The 13,125-nt window shown below is 33.8% G+C and overlaps 1 protein-coding gene across 1 annotated transcript; it reads left to right on the top strand.

Annotated features, from left to right (window-relative positions):
• The first annotated feature begins 971 nt into the window (after window positions 1-971).
• LOC136814831 (uncharacterized) lies at window positions 972-5,754 on the top strand. Its single transcript, XM_067071262.1, has 7 exons — window positions 972-1,360; window positions 1,492-1,997; window positions 2,081-2,484; window positions 2,640-3,159; window positions 3,277-4,305; window positions 4,403-4,505; window positions 4,590-5,754. Exons 1-7 carry the CDS (start codon window positions 972-974, stop codon window positions 5,752-5,754), a joined length of 4,116 nt encoding a protein of 1,371 aa, XP_066927363.1.
• The last annotated feature ends 7,371 nt before the right edge of the window (window positions 5,755-13,125 follow it).

Below are 13,125 nucleotides of genomic sequence, written 5' to 3'. Positions count from 1 at the left end.
TCTGTGGATGTTCATGAGGGAAAATATTACTGCTGACTCTGAAACGATCATCTCTTGTTGGTGTGACGTCTAAGAAAAGGTATGAGAAGGGTTTCTTTGTTGTCGCATCGCGATATGCCCAAACAAAAAAAAAACTTTGTATTACCTGGCATAACTTGTCTCGCTAAATTGACAATCTGAGAAGCATCTCTAGGGTTCTTAAACACCACGATATAGTCAGAGTTTAAACTAATATTTCTTTGATTTTTATGAAAGAGATTTTGGGTGAGATAAATAACCGAAAGGTTATCGTGTCTTCCGCGTGTGAAAAGCTGAGAAATTCTTTCGTCCTTGCTAGCCTCGTCCATCATGTCATCCAAAATGATCAAATTCATGATGTTTCGATCGAATGTGCTTTCCAGGTCATGTGGAATACCATCTACGTACTCGATATTTTTATCAATGTTCATGAGTTCTTCGAGTAGGTCAGGTTGGTGTTTCGCATACACCCACATGATGCGTTTTGGCATTGCTGGTTTAATCAGATTTTTACCATGCTGAAGAATGTGTTTCGTGAATACGGTCTTACCGGATTTTCTGCTTCCAGCAACAATCATACTAAACGGATGACTTAGCTCCATTTTGAACTGGATTGAAATGAATTCTTTTCAATGCTTTGATTCATTTTAACCGTTTTCGAGATCATAAATGAACAAATCATACTGATCATTTATATAGTTACTTTCAAATTTTCATTTGAACAAACAATAAAATACCATGGTTGAATATAATTCACTATTCATCTTATTCAAAATAGTTTGTTTATTATTCAATTTCTTTTCAGAGGAAAGTATAACTTAGGGTTTGATGTGATCTTGAACATTTTGTTTAATTTTTTTGAAGAGACTGGTAGCAGCAGCAGCAGCAGTAGAGTGACGTATTTGAGCTTGCATCTTTGCATACCTTATACTTCGTTTTTTTTGAGACATAATATGTCTTCATCATCAGATTCTCTTGATGACTTGATAACTATTTTGTTGGAGGATATTGAGATACCTGAAGAAGCAGTGGTCTCCGAAGAACAACTATCTTTATCTGGTCGAGAAAATGATGTTGAAATTATTCCGAATTTTAGTGTCATGAATATGATGGATTTTCTAAGCAATATGGAAGTAGAAGAACTATATGATTTTAATGATGATGATGATGATGATAATGCTGCTGATGATGAGGATGAAATTGATTTCCATATAAAAGATGCATCTGATATCAACGCGTGCTGTACTACTCTTGTATGTAAGAAATGTAAATATCCGTGTTTCTCCGAAGATCATTTGAAAAGACACAAGAAAAATTGCAATAGACTGGATACAGATAAAGAGTTTTCTTGTATGTCTTGTTTTCGTCGTTTTACCACGAAGAAAAATTGTAAACTTCATGAAAATACTTGTCGGAAGCGATTGCGTACTGATGATATTGTTGCTATTGTTGCTCCAACTTCATCAAAAAAAGCCAATACGCGTCAACTAACACCACCGCCATCATCATCACACACAGAAATATTTTAGTTCAAGATGGTGGAAGTACTTCGAATTATGGTGAAATTCATGCCGAATATTGGGAAATTCCGACTGTACATGAGAGTGCATTCAATGGAAAGATTGTAACATATAAAAAGAAGTTTGATCAATCTGTACAAGCTAACTTTTCTGAACGTTTGAAAAACGTTTGCAACTTTCACAAGGCAGAGCTCGAGAGAAAACTCGCCGAATCTCGAACTAAAGCTTGGAAATACTATTTTTCAGTTGTAGCAACTTTTCACAAGCTCAACCAAACTGATGTTTTAACCGAACCGCCAGCCGTTTTTCGCTCTGAAGTCTTTACAATTAATAATGACAATTTACATGACATTTCGCGACACATTGAAATAGCACATCAACAATTATGGCATGAAATTGAAGAATTTCAACGAAATGGTAGTGGCTGGGTGATCGATTGTCTTATTTCCCTTGATATGAGTAAGTTTCTTTTATTTGTTTGCTTACATATTTTTTTTTTGCCTCTTATACTCTTATACTATAATTTCTTTTTTTTTTTTCAGGTTTGATTGCTTATGATCCTTTACGCGCGTCATCTTATCTACCTCTACCGAAGGGACTCAAGTCCAAGAAATGTTTTGTCAACGTCAAGAACACTTTTGATGATAAATGTTTTCTATGGAGTATTTTGGCGCATCTGTACAATTTTCCGAATAATCGAAGTCGTGTTCAAAAGTATCAATATCAAGATTATGAACAAGATTTCGATTTGGATATGAACAATATTTCGTTTCCGACACCTGTTAAGCAACTTGATCGATTTGAAAGACAAAACCCTACGGTGGCTATTAATGTGTTTGGATGGGATGAGGAAGAGGAAAAGATTTACTTTCGAAGATCAACCAAATCTTTAGGTCATATTCAGATTAATTTGCTCCTTTTTTCAAGTAATGAACAATCGCACTATGTACTTATTACTAATGTTAGTTCAATGCTAACTCGTCAACTTTCTCATCATCATGGAAAGAAGCATTTTTTTTTGTTTTCATTGTATGCATGGTTTCCGAAAATGAAAATACATTGATCAGTCATTCAAAACTATGTCATACACATCAACCTCAGCATGCTGAACTGCCGCCGAAAGAAGACAGTAATGTTTTACGATTTACCAAAACTGAATATCAACTACCTTGTCCTTTTGTCATTTATTGTGATTTTGAAAGTATGTTGGTACCAACATCTACTGCTGATTATTATATTCCGACTAAAAACCATCCGGGTGTAGAACGACACGAAGAAGATGAGGAAGCAAGTGCGAGATTAAAGACTTCATGGACAAATAAATATCAGGAACAGCGTGCTTGTAGTTTTGCGTATCACATTGTCAGTACTGATAAACGGTACTATTCAGATCCTAAACTTTATTTCGGAGAAAATGCTGCTGAAATCTTTATTGATATGCTTTTGCGAGAGGAGAAGATACTCCGCAAGTGGTTATTTCGTCAGACACCAATGCATCCCTTAACACGCGAGGAAAAGAATTATTTTTATTCAAATAACCCGAAATGTCACATTTGTGATGATCCGATTACGTTTGGTTGGAAAGTCAAAGATCATAATCATCTTGATGGCACTTACAATGGTATGTATCATTGTTATTATCTGGTAATACCCAGACGATTTTTTATTTTCGTTTTCATACGACTCTTTCAGACTCTCATGAAGCTTTATAAGAAATTAATTTCGCTTTCGTTTTAAGGTCCTGCTCATCAAGGTTGTAACCTGAACTATCGGATTCATACTGAGCAAATGAAGATACCGGTGGTTTTTCACAATTTAAAAACGTATGATGCACATTTAATAATGTCGGCTGTAAAACAAAGACATGGAGAAATAACTGTCACTCCGACGAACACTGAAAAGTATATTTCTTTTTCCATTGGTGGTTTACGTTTCATTGACAGTTTTCAGTTCCTGTTTTCGTCTTTGGATAGGTTATCCAAAAATCTTGACACGTTTCCTGAATGTGAAAAGTACATTAAAAATCTCGTATCTGAACGGATTGACCCCGATGAAACCAACAACATAGTCAACAGTCTTCCGACAGATCTTGACGATTTTGGTGACGACCAAGAGGTTGATCGCTTCAATATAAGCAACATTCCCGACTATCGTGACGAACCACCCTATACACCTCCAATATTAACGCAAGCACAAGAGGTGCGTGCTTCTGAGGTTAAATCATATATGACCACGAAAGGAATTTATCCGTATGAGTTTTTTAAAGAGTGGAGTGACTTTGAAGCTGAAGAATTACCATCACAAGATCAATTTTACTCCACTCTAACCGATTCAACTGTGTCCGACGATGATTATGCACGTGCACAACTCATATTTCATTCTATGCACATGCGAAATATGCGTCATTATCATGATTTCTATCTGTTGACTGATGTTCTCCTTTTGGCAGACGTCTTTGAAACGTTCCGATCAACATGTCTAAGATATTATGGTATTGATCCTGCTCGATGTTTCACAGCTCCTGGTTTGAGTTTCGAATCCGCTTTAAAGATGACTAAGGTAGAGTTGGAGTTAATGACGGACATTGACATGTATCTGTTTTGTGAAACCGCTATACGAGGAGGGGTATCCACGATTACGCATCGATACGCAAAGTCAAATTTACCATCAAAGCCAGGGTATGATGACACGCAGCCGACGAGACATTTAATGTATTGGGATGCCAACAATCTTTATGGATGGGCTATGTCTCAGTATCTACCCATTGGTATGGTTTAATTCGTTTGTTATTTTTAAAGTTGTTCTTTTATGTATGATCATGATTATAATATTATTTTTTGAAATTTGATTCTTGTTTTCTAAAGGTGATTTTACATGGATGACAGCTGATGAAATTTCTGCTCTCAACGTTGATGACGCTAAGGATGATGATGACATTGGTTACATTATGGAAGTTGATCTAGGTATGTTGACATGATATCAATCATTTCATGATATCTAATGCTATTGTTATTATTGTTGTTGATCTTTCTTTATCTTTTTTCATTATAGAATATACCTCAAGAATCAAGAATTACACGACTCGCATTCTGATTACCCTTTGGCACCGGAACGGATGATCGTTCAACCTGATGAGTTATCGTCAACACACTTGAAGATTGCTGAAGCATTGCGAGGAGACAGCTACACCATACTACCATCTACGACCAAACTCATACCTAATCTGAGAAACAAGGAATCATACGTACTACATTATCGTAATTTAAAACTTTATTGTCAGTTAGGTATGAGACTAACAAAAATTCATCGCTGTCTTAAATTCGCTCAGTCTCCGTGGTTAAAACCCTATATCGACTTTAATACGTTGAAACGGTCACAAGCAAGAAATGAGTTTGAAAAGGACTTCTTTAAACTCATGAACAATTCAATGTTTGGGAAAACCATGGAGAATATGCGAAATCGAAGAAACATTAATCTTGTTAATAACGAAGAATCTTTACGAAAATTAACGGCGCAACCATCCTTCAAAAGATGTACCATTTTTCATGAAGATTTGGTTGCTGTTGAACGTATCAAAACAACTATCAAGTTGAACAGACCAATCTACACGGGTGTAGCTGTGTTAGACCTCGCAAAACATTTGATGTACGACTTCCATTATGGGTATGTGAAGACAAAGTATCCTGGTGACCAATCTAAGTTACTCTTTACTGATACGGACAGCCTTCTTTATTCAATCGAATGTGAAGATTTGTACGCTGACATGAACGAGGATAAGCATCTCTTCGACTTTTCAGATTATCCACGAAATCATCAATGTTTTTCATTACAAAATAAAAAACGGATTGGTAAAATGAAAGACGAGATGCATGCATCCCCCATCTTAGAGTTTGTTGGTCTACGAGCTAAGATGTATTCTATCTTGGTCGATCGGTCAAAAGACTTTAACGTTAAACGAGCAAAAGGAGTGAAAAAGGGTGTTGTGAAAAAGGAAATTTGTCATTCCAATTACCGAGAGGCTTTATTTAGAAATACTGAATTTTTACATTTAATGAACAGTATACGTTCCTATGGTCATGTCATGTTTACTGTACAACAGAACAAGATATCGTTATGTCCATATGATGATAAAAGATTTATTTTATCTGATGGTATAAGCACACGCCCTTATGGGCATTACAAAAACACGGAAGAGATGGAAGAGAATGTAAATTGATATACTTTTTATTTTATTTTATTACATCTTAAATATTACATTTTTATATATTTTAAATATTACATTCACATGATGCATTTATTACATTATTATATTTTTCCGCATCATATGGAACATTGTTTAAGTTAAAAGAAATCGTCTTTTGAAAAATCAATAGCTTCTTCATTCACCATTTCTTTCGTTTCTAATCTCAATCTTTCCACTTCTGAAAATTCAAATCTTGAATTCATGTATTTCAAAAGCTTCATGACTTCAGCTGGGAATAGATAAATTCTATTTCTGAACACTCCTTCAATTATGTAAAATGACAAACTGAAAATCGCACGTTCTCGATTGAATTCTACTTTGACAATAGAACTGTAGTCGTCATCATCCTTTCTTATTCCAAATTGAATATATTCTGAAGAGTCAATTGTAAAGTTTTTCAGTTGATCCAAATTGTGAGTGTTTTCGAGATAAACATCAGTCACTTCATCTAGATTAGCATGATCCAAAAATTGAGCACTCTTCTTTATCCATTTTTTGTTGTCGTGACAAATTGTAATCAGCGACAAAAATAGTTTACTGATGTTGTCCACCCCCTTCATTCCAAAGATACTTTGATTTTCTTTAGCATCACCATACAAATTTCTCACAATGATTGTATCTGCCGCATCTTCTCCTTCTCTCGAATATACAACTTTAAATTTTCCTAAGGAGAATGCCCTTTCTCTCTTCATGTATGATGCCTTGTCGCCAATGTTGTTCATAGCATTGGTGTTTGAAGTATCTTCTTTAAAAGTCGCCATTTTGTTGATTCCTTTAACAGCTCTCCAACTTTGAAAAGGTAAAAACTGAGAAAAAACGTGAGCAATTTTCATCCTTTTATAGGTTGTGTTTTAATCAAAGCGTAAAAATTGTATCTTGATTTACTTTAAAAAGTGGAAAACAATGCTTATTCATTTTCAGCTCTTCTCATGCCTTTTCGTTTTAAAATTTGATGATTTAAAGTAAACACAATACCTATTCATTTCTATTCTAACACAATGCCTATTCATTTCTGCTCTAACACAATACCTATTCATTTCTGCTCTAACACAATACCTATTCATTTCTGCTCTAACACAATACCTATTCATTTCTGCTCTAACACAATACCTATTCATTTCTGCTCATGTTAACAATACCCATTGTGTTCAAACTCTCCTATTCATGTTAACAATACCCATTGTGTTTCTATTCATGTTAACAATACCCATTGTGTTTAAACTCTCCTTTTCTATCTACTTTGGATCGGTTTGCCCTGGCCTTTAGTTGCAATTTTAGATTTGACATAGTATTTTATCTTGTAGTGGATTTTTGTAGGTTAATTTTTTTGATATTATTTTGATAAAAGTTAAAAAGGTAATATTATAGATTTTAGATTAATATATTTTAATGTTAATATTAAAGATGGCCACCTTTATGTTCGATTGTCATGTCAACGATTTTATGTATTTTTTAATACGAGAAGCTTTTGACTAACTATTGTATGGCACATTATGGCAGTCTTGGGGGACGGACTGAAAATTAGCTTTGCAAAGCTCTCTGTTTTTGAGAACGATTTCTCATACATCTCAAAGTTTTGGCCATTTTCATTTTCATTTTCATTGGATCTGATATTGTTGTTTCTTTTTGTTATTTTTTCAGTTTTAGAGATCTTTTGTTAATATATATTTTTAAAATTTCATTTAGGATAATTTTATAGTATTTGATACACTTTTTATGAAAAGAAAAATCAAAACTACTTTATAACAAGTCAAGCGAAATTCCCTGGTTTCTGAAAATATTTTTGACTTTGACAGTGTGTACCAAAAAAGCGGGTGATTTTTAAACTAGTCATAGCTTTCACTAAATGCCCCCACACATAAAGATCATGTCATGCACTTATTAAGCTTTAATGCTTTAAAGATTAAACATTAAAAAATAATCAGGAATAATTGATTGATTTAATTATTGATTGGTTGATTGATTGATTGATTGATTGATTGATTGATTGATTGATTGATTGATTGATTGATTGATTGATTGATTGATTGATTGATTGATTGATGATTGATTGATTGATTGATTGATTGATTGATTGATTGATTGATTGATTGATTGATTGATTGATTGATTGATTGATTGATTGATTGATTGATTGATTGATTGATTGATTGATTATTGATTGATTTGATTGATTGATTGATTGATTGATGATTGATTGATTGATTGATTGATTGATTGATTGATTGATTGATTGATTGATTGATTGATTGATTGATTGATTGATTGATTGATTGATTGATTGATTGATTGATTGATTGATTGATTGATTGATTGATTGATTGATTGATTGATTGAGGCGTTTGCTTGAAAAAAAAAATTATATTCCTTTATAAAAAAATACATACTTGAAGAATTCATGCAGCTTGATAACTTAATAAAATTTAATGAAAAGCTGGAAAAGCCTCTCAAAAATATACTTAAAAAGTTATGGTATCAGTATCTTACTGATTTTCACATCTCCTGTTTGTTTTTTTTTCTCCTAGTTTCTTTCTTATAGCAATATATGTCATGATTATTATTCACTAAATAGACCTTTTCTAATAATGTCGCAGACATCTTAGATTGTAGGCAAAATATATGGACATACGCAGTGAATAAATCCACAAGGTAACCAATCAGAAATAGCTTGTTTTTTTTTTCATTGGCTGCTATATTTCAACATTTCTCTATTGCTATTTTGCCTAATAAACAATAGCCAAGAGGATACTGCGTATAAAATTTATCAAAAAGTTCTGCACCATCTTAAGTTGGGTGAAATAGAAACTCACTTATCCTAGTTAAGGCCCGGGCTCCACTGGCGTACGCTGTGATTGCACTTCTCAAGCAAAATCTTCTATGTTGTTGGTCAAAAGAAAAGTAAAGGAATGCCATTGTGGTTCATTCAGACGTACAGGAGAGAAAAGTTAAAATGCGCCTAAATTTCTTTTCAAGTGCATAGTACTTTTTCATGATGCAATCTTTTCTCCAAGCTGATCGCAGCGCAGACAATGAAGAGACGTGCCTTCAGGAAGCTAGACTTTTTGAGTTTATAGCTAGCGATATACTTTCGCTTTATGGTGTTTCTGTATGACTGTCTGTGTACCTAGTCTAACCACCCTTAAATGCCTTCGGGAAGGTCTCTCCTAACTTAGAAAGCCAGAATTTGGAGCTATTTCAACAAACCACTGGAGCGAGTTATTTTAGGCTATCACAACTGCATGAAAAAGTTTAACGTGCGCATGTAAAGTTTAACGAGTAAACAAACTTTTTTCAGGTTTTTGAAAAAGATTTACCACACTGAAAAGACGTAAAAACACTCTAAGTGAGGTAAATTATTTTGAAGACCAAAAGAAAAAGTCAACCACGTTTGGATTCAACTTTACATGCGTACATTCATCTTTTTTGTACTTTGCCGGTTGTTTTACTAAGTTAAGAAGGACTTTCTCGAGTTACGACCATATGATGGTATTTTAAGCTCAAGAAGCCCTATAAACAATAAAGGTATATAGTTATCAATAAAATGACAGACAAAAATAAATTAGAGTTTGAACAAAAATATCAAATGTACATTTGAAAACTTAAGCAAATTTCTTTAAAGATTCTGGAAAAAGAATTGAAAGCATTGCTGAAGTGAACTTCTGACTAAATTACAGTAGTTAGTATTCAGTTTCAAAGACAAGAAACAAAATTTGACATACAAAATACTTTTTCTAGTCAATAAATCAGCTCATCATCATCATAACCAGTCTGCCATTTTGTTTGTTTTGATTTGCACAAGTAATATTGTAATTCGTGTTATATCATACACTGTTTTGATTTGCATTTATAACACTCGCTTCAGCTTTTCAAAGCAAAATCAAAACTAAATTGTAATATGTAATAATGATAATACCATATAACGTAATATGAAAATATGTATACTACCGTCCCGGAAAAAAACCGAACGTTTACGGAACAGACTAACTACGGGGATGCTTGCGCGACAAGACAACAATTTTCGAGATTCCAGTCCAATGTCTATGCGTGAAACTATGAGTGCCTCCTCGTCGCTACGCTCCTGCGGGGGCAATAAAATAAAACCCTCAAAATTTATGCGAAATTTTATGGAGGCCCCCCCCCCCCAGCGGCACCCCTAATCACGCCATCACGCAAAAAAATTTTCTCCATCACGCACCACGGAAATTGCCAAAATTTGTCATCACGCAAAAAATAGCGAAAAATAGCCCAAATCACGCATCACGCCTCAAATTTTTGCCCTATCACGCATCACGCCAAACTCTTGATCACGCCATCACGCCAAAAAAAATCTCTAATCACGCCATCACGCAAGAAAAAAGTCCCAATCACGCCATCACGTAAACCTTTGGGGGGCCTCTTTATGAGTTGTATACTTAGTCAGGTTCTTACTTATGATATTTCAATCTCAAAAATCGATTGATTTAGCAGAGACTTTTAATCTCATTTCAATAATCCTAAGCCCAGTCAAATTGATTCCAGAGGATTTTACTTTAGCTAAAAAATTTGTCCGCTTTTTTGGACACACTGTAATAAAATGACAAAATAAAAATGAAATAATCGTGGTCGTTTTGACGAGTTCTCGATGAAAAGCGCTTATCCTTTTAACGATGGAAAACTTAATTTATTTTAAGATTGCAGCTTCCTTCTTGAGTTCATACCTAAAAAGTTACGGTGCTTTATTTTCCAGTGTAATCAGATCCTAATGGAACATCCTTAGTGAAAATTTACCTTTAGCTGAAAGTCTATGAATAACTACCTAAGTGTTCCCGGCTACACCCCTGCATGTAAAAGGGAGGAAAGAAATGTCATCACCCTATAAATAAATTGATACCGAATAATAGTATTGAATTATTGAAAACAAGGCAAAAAATAGATATAGAGGGATAAAGAAAGTATTGCAAAGAGTGGACATAAGTCTCTAATTAGAATGATTCTAACATGATTTGATATTATTAAATTTTTAATTCATATTTTCATGTTTAAATATATAATTTCTTACTGTTTTCAATTGAAATCTTTTATTTTTATACATGATTTCAAAATGACGCAATTCTTCTTCTTCTTCTTTTTCCATTTTTTTAGTGAAAATGAAGAATGTTTGAAACGCTGTCAATGATTGGAATGATTAGAATGATCAGCTAGTCTCATACAATGATTGTTTTATTTTCATGATAAAATCTTTTAGAATTTGTTGCGTTTCAAGCAAATAAGGTGATTGAATATGCTTTCAACCTTTGCGTCAAAATTTTTAGGTATTGGTATACAGGGTGTCCCGTAAAAAAGTCCTGCGTCTGAACACGACTGCAAGCAGTAGGTGTGTGAAATTTTAGTTATGCTTTCAGGTTTATTGCTTTATTGTAACCAAATGTTAATTTCTGCGTTAAAGAGAGAAACTAGTCATACACACAGGACTTTTTTTAGGGAACACCCTGTATAGGAAAAGGCCGATAATCAGGATCGCGGATTATGAGAGCCGAGTGTCGCATAATACAGTATCTGAAATTATTGCATTATGACGGGACGAGATGGAGTTTTTACAAGCTCTTATTTGATTTGGTTGGTCGTTAACCAGTAATAAATAATTTTGTTACTTTTTTTAGGGAACGCGTCATTTTTACTACTTCAAATGATCAATTATTAAAGTATCTTATAAAAACTCCATCTCATCTGATTATGACGAGCTTTAATATAAACGTCATGACGTCATGAAATAGTAGTAAAGGTCGACTGGGAAAGGGTTATTCTGTAATGTATGGGGTGTATGACTAACCTTTATGTATCTTGACACGGTTTCTCGACTCTGGCCAAAATAATCTTTAATACAAATTCTAGAAAGTGGTATTCTATCCCTCAAATGGTACAATGCACTCAATGCCCGACTCAATGTGGGTGGAAATATATTCCAAACGCGTAAATTTCATTTCATTATAAAATTGATACACGCGCAAAGTGCTATCATTGAGGAATACTACCATAGGGTATCACTTTTTTTAAATCTCCAATCAAAGATGGTGGTTATAGCTTTTTCAAGAGTTTATAAAAGTCACTGAAGGTGTATACAATAAGCAAGGCCTCTTAAATTTTCTTTTCTCTCTAAGATGTTACCCTTTAGCTAGGAATGGGAAGCATCGTATGGTAGTGTGTCGATATTAGCCCTTATTTGTCGGTAGATCATTATTCGTAGAAATATTGTCGGTATTTCAATGTTTAAAGCCCTTAAAGTGTCGCGTACGCGGTTGTTTTGTGTTGGTGTTGGTGTTGTCGGTGGTTTAAAAAGGAATCAATCAGCGAATGAATAGGGTTTTACTGTGAGGTACAAATTTAGTAATCAGGTCTTTTGACATAAAATAGCATTTAGTAAAAGGTATTAAAATATTTTGAATTTAAAATGATTTTTCTCGATGTCCTTTATTTTAGTGAGGTTTTAGACTGGTTAGATTCTTACGGATTAAAAAATGGTAACAAATATTAGACTAAAACATCGCGCTCTTAATTTTGAAATATGTTTCAGAATTTTTGGTTTACCATTTAGCTTAATCCTTGAAAATGCTTTCCTTATCAAAACATTTTTACCTTTAAGACCTCTACTTCTGTTACATTTTTCTTTCAGCTTTGCTTTATACAAACATTTTGGCTTTTCCCCTCCTGAAACTTTTTTCATTTCGAATTTTTCGTTCCCTGCCGGTTTTTTTTTCTCTGACTTTTCTTCGACAATGTTTTGTTTATGGTTGAAAATTATAAACTTTTAACACAATTTTTATACAATTAAAATGTTCCTCTTTACACCCTTAACTTTAAACGACGGGGGTTTAATATTTTTTTCTGTAACAGTCTTTTGGAGTTACATATCTTCAGCAATCTTTTATTAGTTGGATGACGGCAAGCCTGATTTTGGTCGAAATGTTTATGAAAAATACCTAGATTATATTTTGGGTGGGGGGTTACTCATAGGAAAAATCGATCGTCTCCAAACCACCCTTTCCCCAGATAAACTGAAAAAGATCCAAGTTTCGTTCTCTAGGAAAGTAAAAATAAGTCCTATTTTTCTTTTTTTTTAGTTACGCTAGGGGTCCAAGGGTCGAAAGTCGGGCGGTACTCACCCGTCTCACAAACCTAGTACCCCCCTGGAGTGATGCCTTAAAATTCATTATGGAAAGAAAAAAAAATAAAAGTTTTACTTATTAATTCTTTTCAACTAACTTTTAAATTTTCAAGGAGTCGAAAAATACGATCCGAGTCTCTCGAAAAATAAACATTAACATTTTTTCATGTTTTTCATGTTTTGAGAGGCTTCTTTTGACGGTA

Source organism: Clytia hemisphaerica, unplaced genomic scaffold (assembly GCF_902728285.1).
Source record: "Clytia hemisphaerica strain Z4C2 unplaced genomic scaffold, Clytia hemisphaerica genome assembly, whole genome shotgun sequence".
In the NCBI taxonomy this organism is placed as follows: Eukaryota; Metazoa; Cnidaria; class Hydrozoa; order Leptothecata; family Clytiidae; genus Clytia; species Clytia hemisphaerica.
This window is presented reverse-complemented; position numbering and strand designations above follow the sequence as displayed.

Excerpts from the sequence above, each read along its gene's own strand:
- LOC136814831 (XM_067071262.1), top strand. The coding sequence starts at position 972 with ATGTCTTCATCATCAGATTCTCTTGATGACTTGATAACTATTTTGTTG. Across the intron at positions 2,485-2,639 it reads GTAATGAACAATCGCACTAT|CATGCTGAACTGCCGCCGAA; the intron begins GTACTTATTACT and ends CATCAACCTCAG. Across the intron at positions 4,506-4,589 it reads ATGGAAGTTGATCTAGGTAT|AATATACCTCAAGAATCAAG; the intron begins GTTGACATGATA and ends TTTTCATTATAG.